This window comes from Dermacentor andersoni, chromosome 7 (assembly GCF_023375885.2).
Source record: "Dermacentor andersoni chromosome 7, qqDerAnde1_hic_scaffold, whole genome shotgun sequence".
Taxonomy (NCBI): Eukaryota; Metazoa; Arthropoda; class Arachnida; order Ixodida; family Ixodidae; genus Dermacentor; species Dermacentor andersoni.
Genome location: NC_092820.1, coordinates 22,258,188 through 22,272,070, shown reverse-complemented (window position 1 = coordinate 22,272,070; position 13,883 = coordinate 22,258,188). Strand labels below are relative to the sequence as shown.

Here is a 13,883-nt window from a genome sequence, read left to right as displayed (position 1 = left end):
CAACGCCGCCAATCCCACTCACCGCAGCCTCGCCACTCTTCCTCGCCGAGCTTCTCTGGACGCTCGCAGCCGAAAAAGTAGATCGGGCAGCTTATAGAGGTGAAACTGCAATGTCATTGTCCCCTCTGAATCGTCTACTGATGCTACCGACTCGCCATAGCCTCCTAGAAGTAATAACCTAACTGTTCCTGTAACCACTCTCATTGATACTGGCGCACACCTGCTATGAGAGCCTATTTACGCCGCCGCCTGCAGAAGATTAGGACGCTGTGTGCAACAAAGACAATACGTGTGGCCGATGGTGGGGCTGTTCAAGTAAAAGAATGTGTTCTTTTTGCCGTCCTTGCTCGCTGCCCACGTGACTTTATATTTGGCCTTGACTTTCTTTCGGCCCACTCGACCTTAATTGATTGTTCTTCTGATACACTCTGCCTCGATCTTCTTCTTCTGTCAGATGCTTGTGGCACGCCCGTCAGCCACTTAAGCCCCACAGCTTTTGTGACCGCCTCCAGCCGTCACGTACGCGTGTTTCTCGCAGACCCCTCTCGCTGCAGACAGCGGGTATATCTCTCCGATTAGTCACTAACGGCTGACGCGTAATATTCCTGTGCCCCGTGCCATCGCCACAATAGGAGATAGCTGTGTGTTCTTCCCCTCCTAAATTATAGTCTGATCCGTCAAGTGTTGCCCCACAAGATGTGTGCCCAAGTCAACACTGTAACAGGCAAGGACGTGAAGGTCGTCGCAATACCTGATGTTGATTAAGTTGAAGTTTTCCGGTAAACAGGTTCTGACGACACAATTTTTCGACGAATTATTGGATCAGACCTTTCGCCTGACCAGACCGACACTCTCTCCTGGGTTTTGGCCTCATATACCGACATTTTGGACATCCGTGATCGACCCCTTGGCCAGACTGAGATTGTCACTCAGCGTATCAACATTTATAATTTTTTGCCCATTTTCCGTCGGCCTTTCCGTGTGTCTGCATCAGAGCGCGAAGTGATTCACAAACAAGTGGCCAAAATGCTTGCTGACCAACGAGGCACTGATCGTGTTATTGCATAAAGCAGTCGTGTCTTTTCGCTATCTAAACGCGACTACTCTATTACAGAACGAGAGTGCCTTGGCCTTGTCTGGGTGGTTTCCAAGTTCCTTCCATATATGGCCAACCTTTCCGTGTTGTCACTGACCATCACGCTCTCTGTTGGCTTCATTGAAGGACCCTACTGCACGACTTTGTCGTTGGGAGATGCGCCTTTAGGAGTAGTTTTAATCAGTTGCCTAAAAGTCTGGCCACCTCCATCCTTACACAGACTGCTTGTCCCGTTACCCTGTTGGCCAACCAGACGTTGAGCCTAGCCCCTGTATCATGCATATGTCTAAGTTTCTCCAGATTGGTAGCGAACAACGTCGTGATGCTTCCTTGAGATCGCTCATTGACCGTCTGGAATCTACACCTAACAGCGCGTCACTGCGCATGTTCGTCCTCTTCAAGAGCACATTGTGTCGTCGTAACGTCCAGCCAGATGGCCCCGAGCTGCTTCTCGTTTTACCTAAGCATCTTCGTTCCGCGGTCCTGCATGAGCTTTACGACGAACCGACTGCTGGTGACCTTCGCGTACAGCGGTACATTTTTTGGCGTGCTCTCACCTGGTCTGTCCGGCGTAACGTGCCACCTGCGAGAAATGCCAACTCCACAAACGAGCTGCCGCACTGCCTGCTGGATTGTTCATCCACTCTCCATCCCGACCAACCCAGTCTTCCGTGTTGATTTAGACCCTCTCGATAATTTTCCTGAGTCAAAATCCGGTAACAAGTGGGTCGCTACTGCTGTATGTTATGCGACCAGGTATGCAATCACTCGCGCGCTCCCCAACAGCACTGCTACTAACGTTGCCCAGTTTTTTTACTTCACGATGTCATTCTACGCCACGGCGCTCCTCGCCAGTTGCTCGCAGATCTAGGCCGTGCATTCTTGTCTCGCGTAATTGACGATCTTTTGCGCTCCTCCTCACTGCAGCACAAGTTGACCACTTCCTACCATCCCCAAGCAAACGGCCTCACCGAGCGCCTAAATTGCACCCTCACGGACATCTCTCAATGTACGCTTCATTTGGCCACTGTAACTGGGACCTGGCGTTGCCTTACGTGACCTTCGTCTACAATTCATCGCGCCACGACACCACCGGTTATTCGCCCCTTTTCGCCATTGCTAATTTTTATTCGCCATTTCTAATTGCATTACACGGAACATAGAGCTCTTCATAGAAGCCTTGTATAATATTTCACTTAACGTCACAGCAAGCTTCGTTTTGTTACGTTGGACAGTTTTGCAAAAACGGCAATAGCACCGTTTTCTGCTCACACTTTTTTTATTGCCGTCATTGCATAGCGCAGAAAGTAAGCTTTCCGATGCAATGTAGTTAACATCGCTCCAATGAGCGCCGAAAGCACGGCGCAAAGAGCGACTGAAATGCGGGGCACGTGCCGCCGCCGGAAGAGTGGACTGCGTAGGCGTCACGCAGCCGTCGTGATCCCGCCATTCTCATCGGCGGCCTTGGCAATCGAGTGCCGTAGCAAAGGGGGACAGACAATAGCAGAGTATGCCGCATGTAGGCGAAACGACGGAAATCTCAGAATGACCACTGCAGATTCTAAAATAAGCATTATTTCATCAATACGGTGTGTTGCTACACAGACGAGTGCTAATCGCATTACTGTCGACAGCCATTGTGAGATGAGTTCTGCCGTAGTTTTCCTGCGCATCATGGATCGTATGCTCAAGAATGTGTAACCGCGGACTCTGCGTAGATTATGATGGTTCAAATGAACGCTGTCCAGTCGCCGTCTTTCTCTTCATCCCCTTCCGATCACCGCGTCTCTTTTTCACCCTTGGACGCAGCAAAATTCTGTTGAAGAATTTATCGCTTTACGATTTTTATTCGGTATTTACGGCATCATTTTTTTTTGCCCGAGAACGTCGTGTTTCTATGTACCGTGTGTCCCAGTTCACGTTAGTCAAGCTGCTTCGCAAAAAACAAAAGAATAAGAACACGGATGTGAGATACAGTTATCAGACCTACGGTGTTCGTTCTTCAAAGGTCTGACAACCGAACTCTGTAGAACTTAAAATCGCATCTTGTGCTCTTTTTTATATCTTTTTTTCGTTGAACAGCTTGGCTAACGTCAACTGGGATACACTAAAAACGGGTTTTTGGACCGAGTCAAGCTGCGAAAAGTGGTTTTCAGTCACGAAAGCTACCTCTCAAAGGACAATAAAATTGAATTGTAATTGGATTGAAATTCAAAATGCTTGCTCGTGAACGACTTAGAATCCGAAGCAACGTGCTCCTCATTGTCAGATTCGGCACAAGACTGTGTTTTTGTGCACACAACGGCCGACGAGGTGGTCGAGTTGAGTCCAACACCCGCGGCTGTGATCAGTTTGTGCGCCATGACATCTCGCTGCCGAGCATGAGGTCGAGGCTTCGACTGTCGCCGCCGGAGGCCGCGCATTTGATGACGGCGGACGGCAAAAAAAATGCAATCTGCTAAAGTCCTTTTGCGTGCACGCTAAAGAACCTCAGGTGGCCAAAATAAACTGGAACAGTCCTTTACGGCATTCATAGAGACGTGTAGCCCCATCATCCAAATATTAAGGGGGCACTAAAGAAAATGTCAGTTCGAGGCTATGGCGATGGCATATTCGTCTAGAAGTCTATCATCGCTTCCTGCGTGCCAATAAATCATTGTTGCTTAGAAAATTGCCGCCTAAGGTTCTGATGCTACTTCTAGATATCAACCACCCGCGCAGACGGTACGAGTGGACGTAATCTCCTCGTCACCTCCCTCTCTGCCACTCTCTGTGAATGAGCTACCACTTGTGTCATATGAGAGGTCATGTAGTCCAAAGCAGGTGGTGCCATTCCTATCTTTAATTATGGCCATTTTCTCACTGACAAAAAGCTGCGTTCTCGCTACGATTAACGAAGTCATTATTACATAAGCTAAATATTTACATCTAGATGGACCTAATATTTTCCTTTAATGTAACTTTAACTTTGAGTTAACTCATAGGCGTCATCGTGTTAGCGTAAAGTCACTTTGCTTGGTAAACGCGCTGTTGGGCCGTCGAAAGACAAACCCCGTTTGAGTTCGGGCGGTAACCGGAAAAGAAATCAGATTTAGTGAACCGCTATGGGGCTACAAGGGAACCACATTCAAGCCTTTATACACATAATTTAGCAGGGAATGGTTGGGAACAGTAATATTCGTAAAATATTACCGCGTGCGTTGCAGTATGTACACGGAAAATAGGTCACAATAAAATGAAGCGAAAAGACAAAGAAACCAAGGGAGGCAAGGAATAAATTGCTGTTTCTTTTTAATTCAAATGTATAAATAACAAAAGAACACTGCACGTGTAATGCGAACTTGTAGGTTCGGTTTTCACCTGCGGCAATTAGTATTTTTTTTCTTTCACTTGATCATTTGTACGTTTCAAGTAAAGAAGCAAGTAATTTATTCCCCCTTTCCTTGCAGTCATTGTCTATTGGCTTTATATGACTGGGACGCGTGAAAATCCTTTCTCTCGGTTCCCCTTCTTGTGGAGCGCATACGAGGGTAGCGATTGCACACAACGGGCATGTGTTTGGCTGCGAAACGCGGCCTACGCGATGCTTGTTTCCACCCGCCTCTCTCCAACACCTTCGAGTTCCCTAGTGATACTGATCTAAATGAGACGCCTTAGCCGCGTGTTCGGTGGTCTATTTTGTGCTTTTTGCGTACCTGTGACGTGCGCTATACGTCTATGGTGCACACCATCGTACTTTTCATCGTGACAATGTGGAGTAGCATGCCGTACGCGCCAAAGGCAGAACTCTCCGTGATTCATTTAAATAAACAGCCTCTTTTTCTCGCTCTCCCGCCGGCCACACTATTCGCAGGTGTACCGCAGCCCTGCCCGCGAGACCGGTGTGACCACGTTCATGCCGCTCATCGCGAGCAACTGCCTGTGCAACTCAGACGACGGCAACGTCACCTGGAGCGGACCGCAGTCGATGCTGCAGACGTGAGTGGGCTCCTCGTGCGCATATATATATATATATATATATATATATATATATATATATATATATATATATATATATATATATATATATATATATATATATATATGTGTGTGTGTGTGTGTGCAGGAAAGATACGGCGAACCTTTGGGAAGTAAGCCGTGTTTACTGACGTTTCCGGCTGCCCGACCAGACTCCGTCAGAGTGTGTATATATATATATTCCCTTGGGACTTGATGGCTTTTTGGTGTAGCACAACTAGTACAGGGACTCACGGGAAGAAGACACATGCGGTGCCAAACTAATGTCGGTCGTTCCAGGAAATACAATGTATCTTGAAAGTTAGTGCTGTGGTGCGCCTTGTTCTCCTTATTTGTTCATCCAGTAGTTGCGCTACACCGCCAAGCCATCATGACGTAGCAAAAAGTCGAAATATTTACATTAATCGACCCTCGATCGGCGGTCCCAAATTACTTAATATGTATCATTAGACAATTTCAGAAACGCTTTGGCAACCAAACGCTAACGAGCGTGAAGAAATAGCGTTGTCTTCACTGCGCATTCCCCGTAACATATTCAAGCGCTAGCATTAGGAGTCCCAAAATGGAAAAGAAGTGTAGTGTGTGAAGCCGATCACGCGGCAGAGGTAGAGAGGGGATGGGAGGGCTTAGAAAAAGGTGGTGTCTGTGTGTGTGTGTGTGTGTGTGTGTGTGTGTGTGTGTGTGTGTGTGTGTGTGTGTGTGTGTGTGTGTGTGTGTGTGTGTGTGTGTGTGTGTGTGTGTGTGTGTATGTATGTATGTATGTATGTATGTATGTATGTATGTATGTATGTATGTATGTATGTATGTATGTATGTTCGCGCTTAAGTATCGCCGGAAACGAAGAGGCCGATGCAGTGTCTTCCTCCTGTGCTCACAACGAATGTGACTGTCCGAAAATTTCGTGTAGGCTTGAAGATGCTCCTCTGTTCTCTCGGAGGAACCTACTCAAGGAGCACCTAGACCATGTTACGATATGGCCTTGTCCTCCCCGTGTTCACGGTCGAAACTTGCCTCGTTCTGCTAGAGCTCTATTGCTCAAGTCAAGGTTTGGCTATGTCCTGGTGCCTCAACGTTTATACCGGCAAGGTCGTGCTGACAGTCCGTCGTGTGCTTCCTTGCGGTTCCTGCAAGACACTGGAGCACCTTGTGTTGGAGTGCCCTGCTTTCTTTTCGCAGCGAACTAAAGGATTATAGTCTACTTGGCCTGCAGTGCACTATATCCTTGATCGTTGCCTGCACTCGAGTGGCTGTGCTTCTGTGCGCTACCAGGCTCGCCGCACACTCCTTATTTTTCTACAAGAAACTGGTTTGCCTTCCCGTTTGTGAAATAGTTCGCAAGTGACGAAGTATTGCTTGCCAACTTTGTCTTTGTACATCCTTCTGTGATTACTGTGACTTGCGTCTCTTTTTTCGGTTCCTGCGTGTATGTTCTTGGTTATTTTCGTCTTTGGGGCCCCTCAGCTTGCTGTTTCTTTATTCTTTACTTCCCTTCTTCTTCAACTTCATTTTCTATCTCTTCCTTCCTAAAGAGTACGCACGCATTGTGGTCCTCTCGACAGCAGTTGCTAGCCTGCTGCTTCCCTATTTCCCTCGCTGTTTGTGTATATGTGTTGCTATGAGATTGATTAGCAACGGGCGCGAAGGGGTAGCTGTCACAAGCGTCCGGCGAAAGACAGCAACCACGAGCTCATGCCGGTGGCGATGGTGCTGTGGCGCAGGCGGCTACTCTTCTTCGTTACAATCGCCCTCCGCAGAAAAAGGCGCCATCCTGGCGGCTTAAGGCGAAGAGACTACTATTGGGTCGTAGTACGGCTTAATGCGAGAGACGTGGACAAGTTCGCGGCCGCGATGGCGTAGGTCCGTCGATGGCGTGAGGGGCTCTACGATGTAATTGATGGAGGACGTTTGCTCGAGAACGCGGTAGGGTCCTAGGTACTTTGCGACAAGTTTTGAGGAGAGGCCGGGTGTAGTAGCGGGTACCCGAAGCCATACGAGAGAGCCAGGCAAAAAAGTTGGTGCAGAACGGCCGGCAGGTTGACGAGATTGCTGCTGCCACTGGTCCTCGGTGGAAAAAGAGCGGGCAAGCTGGCGGCATTCCTCGGCATGACGAGCAGCTTCAGATAGCGGAGTACTTTCGGAGGCGTCAGGTGTATATGACAGAATGGTATCGAGAGTAGTAGAAGGTTCTCGTCCGTATAGGAGAAAGTAAGGGGAAAAACCAGTAGTTGCTTGGGTCGCAGTATTGTACGCATACGTCACGAAAGGGAGAACTTGGTCCCAATTTGAATGATCAGAGGCGACGTACATGGAGAGCATATCACCAAGAGTACGGTTGAAGCGCTCGGTCATGCCGTTAGTTTGCGGATGGTACGCTGTAATGGTCCGGTGAACGATTCGGCATTCGTCGAGTAGTGCCTTCAAAGCCTCGGAAAGAAAAGCGCGGCCTCTATCGCTCAGAAGTTCGCGAGGGGCACCGTGGCGAAGAACGAAATGTCGTAACAGAAACGATGCAACGTCGCGGGCGGTGGCAGTCGGCAGAGCAGCTGTTTCAGCATAGCGGGTCAAGTGATCCACTGCAACAATAATCCAGCGGTTGCCTGCTGGAGTGGAGGGTAGCGGTCCGTAGATGTCTATACCAACACGATCAAAGGGCCGACGAGGGCAGGGAAGGGGTTGTGACGGGTAGACTTGTGCGGGAGGTAATTTTCGGCGTTGGCACTGAGCACAGGAGCGAATGAACTTTCTGACGTAGTTATACATGCCGCGCCAATAAAATCGGATGCGTAGCCGAGCATAGGTCTTGAAGAGGCCGGCATGTGCGCACTGAGGGTCTGTGTGGAAAGCGTCGCAGATAAGGTCACGGAGATGGCGGGGTATCACGAGAAGCCACTTGCGACCGTCAGAGAGGTAATTACGACGATAAAGAAGGCCGTCGCGAATGCAGAAGTGGGTAGCCTGGCGGCGAAGAGCGCGAGATGGTGAAGAGGTGGATGGATCAGAAAGGATGCTGATGAGAGCACTGATCCAGGGATCCTTGCGCTGCTCCGACGGCATGTTGCGCAGTGCATGAGATGGAACTGTGGGCTCAAGGGCGGATAGGCAAGCGCAGTCAGCGGAGACCGGTGAGCGAGAAAGGGCGTCAGCGTCCGTGTGTTTGCGGCCGGAACGGTAGAGGACGCGGATGTCGTACTCCTGTAGCTTAAGGGCCCAGCGAGCAAGTCGGCCAGATGGGTCTTTAAGGGTAGACAGCCAACAAAGGGCGTGATGGTCAGTGACGACATCGAAAGCATGGCCATACATATAAGGACGGAATTTTCCAAGGGCCCAAATAATGGCTAAACACTCTTTCTCTGTAACAGAGTAATTAGCCTCGGCCTTTGTCAGAGTTCGGCTCGCGTAGGCAACGACATATTCATCAAAGCCCGCTTTTCGTTGTGCGAGTACGGCGCCAAGTCCGACGCCGCTGGCATCGGTGTGGACCTCTGTGGGCGCTGCAGGATCGAAATGGCGGAGGATAGGTGGCGAGGTTAGCAGGTGGCGTAATTTCGTGAAGGCGTCATCACAGGCGGGTGACCAAGCGGAAAGTTCTTTGTCGCCACTTAGAAGGGCTGTCAGGGGTGCACTTATGGAAGCGAAATTTCGAATGAAACGTCGGAAGTATGAGCATAAACCAAGGAAGCTTTGAAGCTCCTTTAACTTCTTTGGTTGCGGAAAGTCGGTGACAGCGCGGAGCTTGGCTGGATCCGGAAGGACGCCGTCTCGTGATACAACATGGCCAAGAATAGTGAGCTTTCGGGCGCCGAAACGACATTTTTTTAAGTTAAGTTGAAGTCCCGCGTCAGTGAGGCATTTGAGAACTTGCTCGAGACGGCTGAGATGGGTTCGGAAATCAGCAGAAAAGACAACTACGTCATCCAGGTAGCATAAACATGTGTTCCATTTGAGGCCGCGTAAAATATTATCCATCATTCTCTCAAAAGTGGCTGGGGCGTTGCACAGGCCGAAAGGCATTACGATGAATTCGTACAATCCATCAGGTGTTACAAATGCTGTTTTAGGTCGATCAGATGGTGCCAAGGGGACTTGCCAGTATCCGGAACGTAAATCCAGCGAAGAAAAGAACTCAGCTCCCTGCAAACAGTCGAGGGCGTCGTCGATGCGCGGTAACGGGTAAACGTCCTTGCGCGTTATCTTGTTCAGACGTCGGTAGTCGACGCAGAATCGAATAGAGCCATCCTTTTTCTTAACGAGGACGACCGGTGATGCCCAGGGACTGTTGGAAGGCTGCACAACGCCACGCTTGAGCATGTCAGCAACCTGGTGGTCAATGACACGGCGCTCAGAGGCGGAAACTCGGTAAGGGCGCTGCCGTAAAGGTGCATGACTGCCGGTATCTATCTGGTGAAAAACGGTCGATGTGCGGCCCAAACCGGAAGCATGGCTGTCGAAAGAAGCGCTGAACCTCTGCAGGAGAGCAATAAGCTGGCTTCGTTCTGAAGATGACGTGCCATCGTCGATGGAGCAGTGGAAAGCGTCGAGGAGTGACTGATCAATCGCAGAGTCACAAGTAAGTGCGCCAATGCCCGCAGAAGTAGAAACGGCAGGAGTGTCAAAGATGCAAAAGGTGTCGACCGGTTGAACAAGGCCTAGGCATTCACCATGAGATAAAGCTAAAGGGCAGGCTGTGGGATTGTCGACGACCATTTTCGTGACGCCATTGCGAAGAGTAAGGAGAGCAAAGGGCAGCGGAGAACATCGGCGGCGAATGAACAGCTCAGAGGGCGTAAAGAGAACAGTGGCATCAGAAATAGCGGCGCACGACACAGGCACAAGCAGGGAAGAGCGTGGAGGGACGGAATTGTCTTCGGACACAAACAGTTTAACACTGGAAGGGTCGTTTTCGATAGGCTCGACGTCGGGAAGTGCAGAAAGTTCGAGTTCGGCGTGACAACAGTCAATAACGGCGTTATTATTTGCAAGGAAGTCCCAGCCTAATATGATGTCATGGGAACAAGTGGGCAGCATGACGAATTCGACGGTATACAGTAGACCTTGAATGAAGACGCGAGCAGTACAGGCAGCGAGAGGCGTTATATTTTGAGCGTTCGCGGTTCGAAGGGAGAAGTCGGAGAGAGGCGTCAAAACCTTTCGTAGTGTGCGGCAGAGTTCGGCGGAAATTACGGATACGGCGGCTCCTGTATCTACAAGTGCCAGGACGGCGATTCCTTCGACAGAGACTTCAATGACGTTGGCTGGAGAGGGACGAGGACTTGGGCATTGCGACGTGGACGCAGTTCGTGCCTCGGGAACTGCGGCCATCAGTTTTCCTGCTCGGTGGACACGGGACGACGCCGCATCGGAGAAAGCGAGCGACGACGGGGAGATGGTGAGCGGCGAGTAGAGGCGGTTGGGCGGTCAGGGGAAAAGGAAGAGGTAGGAAGGCTGGAAGGCGAAGAGGAAAACGGAGCGGGGAAAGGTGGCGCTCGCCGGATGTTCTGAAGAGGAAGCATGCCACGACGACAATGGCGCGCCACGTGACCAGCACCACCGCAAGCAAAACATATTGGGCGGTCATCGAAGGTGCGCCACTGGTGGGGGTAAGGTCCGAGTCGCGGTTGAGGATTCGGAAAATGCTGTCGGTCGGGAAGCGGCATAGGAGGAAAATGCCGGCGGTCGTGAAGCGGCATAGATGGCGGCAAAAATGTCGGTGGTCGATGCATAGAGGGCGGCAGGGGCGTTTGTGGACGAGATCGGGAAACTGCTTCAGCGTAAGTGAGAGGAGCCGTGACTGGTGTCTGCTCAACGGCTGGAGGAACGGCCTGAGAGACTTGTTCTTGAATGAAGTCGCGGATCGTAGGATGCAAAGCAGGGGGTGGTTCCTGGACAGAAGATATCAAAGATAGCTGGCGGGCGACCTCTGCGCGAACGAATTCCTGGATTTTTACGAAGAGAGCAGCATGGTTGTCGTCGACTCCAAGGCTTGATAGAGAGTCGGCGGGTGGGGTGGGACGTCGGGTGTGAAGCCGTTGCCTGCGTAACTCGTCGTAACTCTGGCACAATTCTATCACTTCAGCGACAGTGTGCGGACTCTTCGATAATAACATTTGAAATGCGTCGTCCTGAATACCCTTCATTATATGTTTTATCTTCTCCTCCTCTGACATCGACGCATTCACCCGTTTGCAAAGGTCGACAATGTCCTCAATGTAGCTTGTGAAGTTTTCTCCGGCCTCTTGGGCTCGTGTGCGCAAACGTTGTTCTGCACGAAGCTTTCTTACTGCAGGCCGACCGAAAACTTGGGTAAAGTTGGTCTTGAAGACCAACCACGAAGTGAGGTCGGCTTCATGGTTTAGAAACCATAGTTTCGCAACGTCCGTAAGATAAAATGCGACGTTTCTCAACTTGGTAACGTCGTCCCACTGGTTATGGGCACTCACTCGCTCATAAGACGAGATCCAATCTTCAACGTCTTTGTCATCTGTGCCGGAGAAGATAGGGGGATCTCGCTGACGCAAGGCACCGGCACAAACCAAGGTGGCCGGCGCCGTTGGAGGAGCTGGAGGAGTGCGTGCGTCGTCGGGCATGATGGGGGGTAGAGTGCGACTCCGAAGTTCCAGGGTGGTCGAAACCCAGCACCTCCACCACTTGCTATGAGATTGATTAGCAACGGGCGCGAAGGGGTAGCTGTCACAAGCGTCCGGCGAAAGACAGCAACCACGAGCTCATGCCGGTGGCGATGGTGCTGTGGCGCAGGCGGCTACTCTTCTTCGTTACAGTGTTTTCATACCTTATAGTAATAATCGCAAGATGAGGACCCGCCTCCGTCCAGCAGCATCGCCAACGCTCAGCACCGTCTGCTCGCGCTGCTGGTCGCTGGTGTTATTTTGAGACGGTACCTCACGCTGCCTCGCCGTTCCTTGAACTCGTAGCGTCCTTGAAGGACACCGCCAATAAACCTCTTATCAATTGGTGGAGGTCGCTGGGATTCACCCGTCGCTCGCATCCAGGATCTTCGAACTCGAACGCTTCCACACGTCAAGACCGCCAGCACAGACTCACCGGAACCTTCGCCCCAGCCCGTCATCTGCACCGGGCTGCCTCAGTAACGGGATCCAAATGTCTTCAGCGGTACAGATGACACTGACTGGGAGGAATTGCTTACGTCCTATGAACGGCTGACCGACCATACAAAGTGGCATGCCGCCGCGAGCTTGACTAACGTCATATTGCTTCTTGCCGAACTCCCGGGCTTTCCTCGAAACTCGTCCCTAAGCAGGAAGGCCAATACTGCGGCTTGGAGCGAAAGTCTTCGGATAATTTTCTCATGGAGCCAATTTCTCCATCTGACAAAATGCGCCGACGTGGACGTGATCTTGTCCACGTGGCTCGCCTCAAGCCCTACCATGACCGTCTGCCTCCAACCTTTTAGGTCGCCAGGATGGCCTTTTCCTGCGGGGGCAATTGTGAGGAAGACGAGCTTCCGTCCAGCAGCATAGCCAAGGCTCAGCACGGTCTGCTTGGAGTGCTGGTCGCTGGTGTCTTTTCAAGACGGTGCCTCACGCTGCCTCGCCGTTTCTTGAATCCACCGCGTCCTTGAAGGACCCCGCCCATAAACCTCTTATCAGTAATAATTATAGGAATAATATATACATATATATATATATATATATATATATATATATATATATAGCAGGCAAAGAGGGATTCTTCAGGCTACCTTTCAAACGTAAGAACTTGAGTGGTGCTGCAAGGTAAACAGAACAAGTATTTAATTTCGACAGTTTCGATCGGTGGACCGATCTTCATCAGGGTTTACAAAAAAATGGCAGTTCGGCCCTGGTAGTGAAGACACCAGACCGGGTGCCCGGTCGTTCTTACGTACATCAAACCGAGAGGAACAGTTGTGACAGTGATTGATTTTCGGCGCCTTGGCAGATTTACAGCGGCCTTTGGCAGCTATGCAGGGCAAGAGGAAGGCGGAGTCACATGTATGTAGACCAAGGAGGTCAGTGAGGAAAAAAAAGGGAAAAGAAAGAAAAAGGAAAGAAAAAGAAAAAAAGGGAAAAAGCACACAGGAGGGGGGAGACGTAAGTCGGAGAGTGAGGGGGGCGGGAAGTAGCGGCAGCTAGGTTTCCGTGCACCCGAGGCAAGGAGGGAAAAAACGGTCGCTCCCCAGCACCAGTGCGTGGGCTGCCGTTGTAGCGGGAGAGAGGGCAAGTTGAATCGGGTGGCGGGGGGCACAATAGAGAAGGGGCCCAGAAGGAAGACAGAAGAGAGGTAACTTGTGGAAAGAAACACAGTGTCACAGTACACATATACAAGGCACGGCCCGTTCCGGCAACTCTGTGGTCCAGCTACGGTGCGAAAAAAAGATATATATATAGTTCCAAAAAAGAATATATGCGTGGGATTCGCAAAGCAAGTGCGCCCATGGGCTTAGATTTAGGGAGCCGAGTTAAATAGCCTCCTTGTGGTCCAATTTTTGAACGTTTAACAGACAACTGCCATCAAGTCAGCACGTGCGTATTTCAAGAAGGGCAATAGGTCACTCAGAATGACCACTTCAGTGGCAGGGTCCAGGAAACGGAATTTATTGGTTTTCCGCTCACGCCCTTGAAGCGCATGCGGAGGGGTGAGCAAGCAGTGAATAGCCAGCGTCTCAATTTTAGAGTACAGAACATGTATTCGCGTTTCCCATGCACTTTCACGGCACATCCCGGAGGCACGTCAGCCGCCCCGGACTCTCATTAATTCCTTTAGTGTACGTTGC

At 50.6% G+C, this 13,883-nt stretch overlaps 1 protein-coding gene across 3 annotated transcripts in view; it reads left to right on the top strand.

The window, feature by feature from the left end:
• Nucleotides 1-13,883, top strand: part of LOC126535619 (uncharacterized) — a 381,164-nt gene that overhangs the window by 102,442 nt on the left and 264,839 nt on the right. For all 3 annotated transcript variants that reach the window (XM_055073166.2, XM_055073165.2, XM_055073168.2), the window contains exon 3: nt 4,950-5,074. In XM_055073166.2, the coding sequence (XP_054929141.2) occupies nt 4,950-5,074 (125 nt within the window). The remainder of the gene's footprint in view (nt 1-4,949; nt 5,075-13,883) is intronic.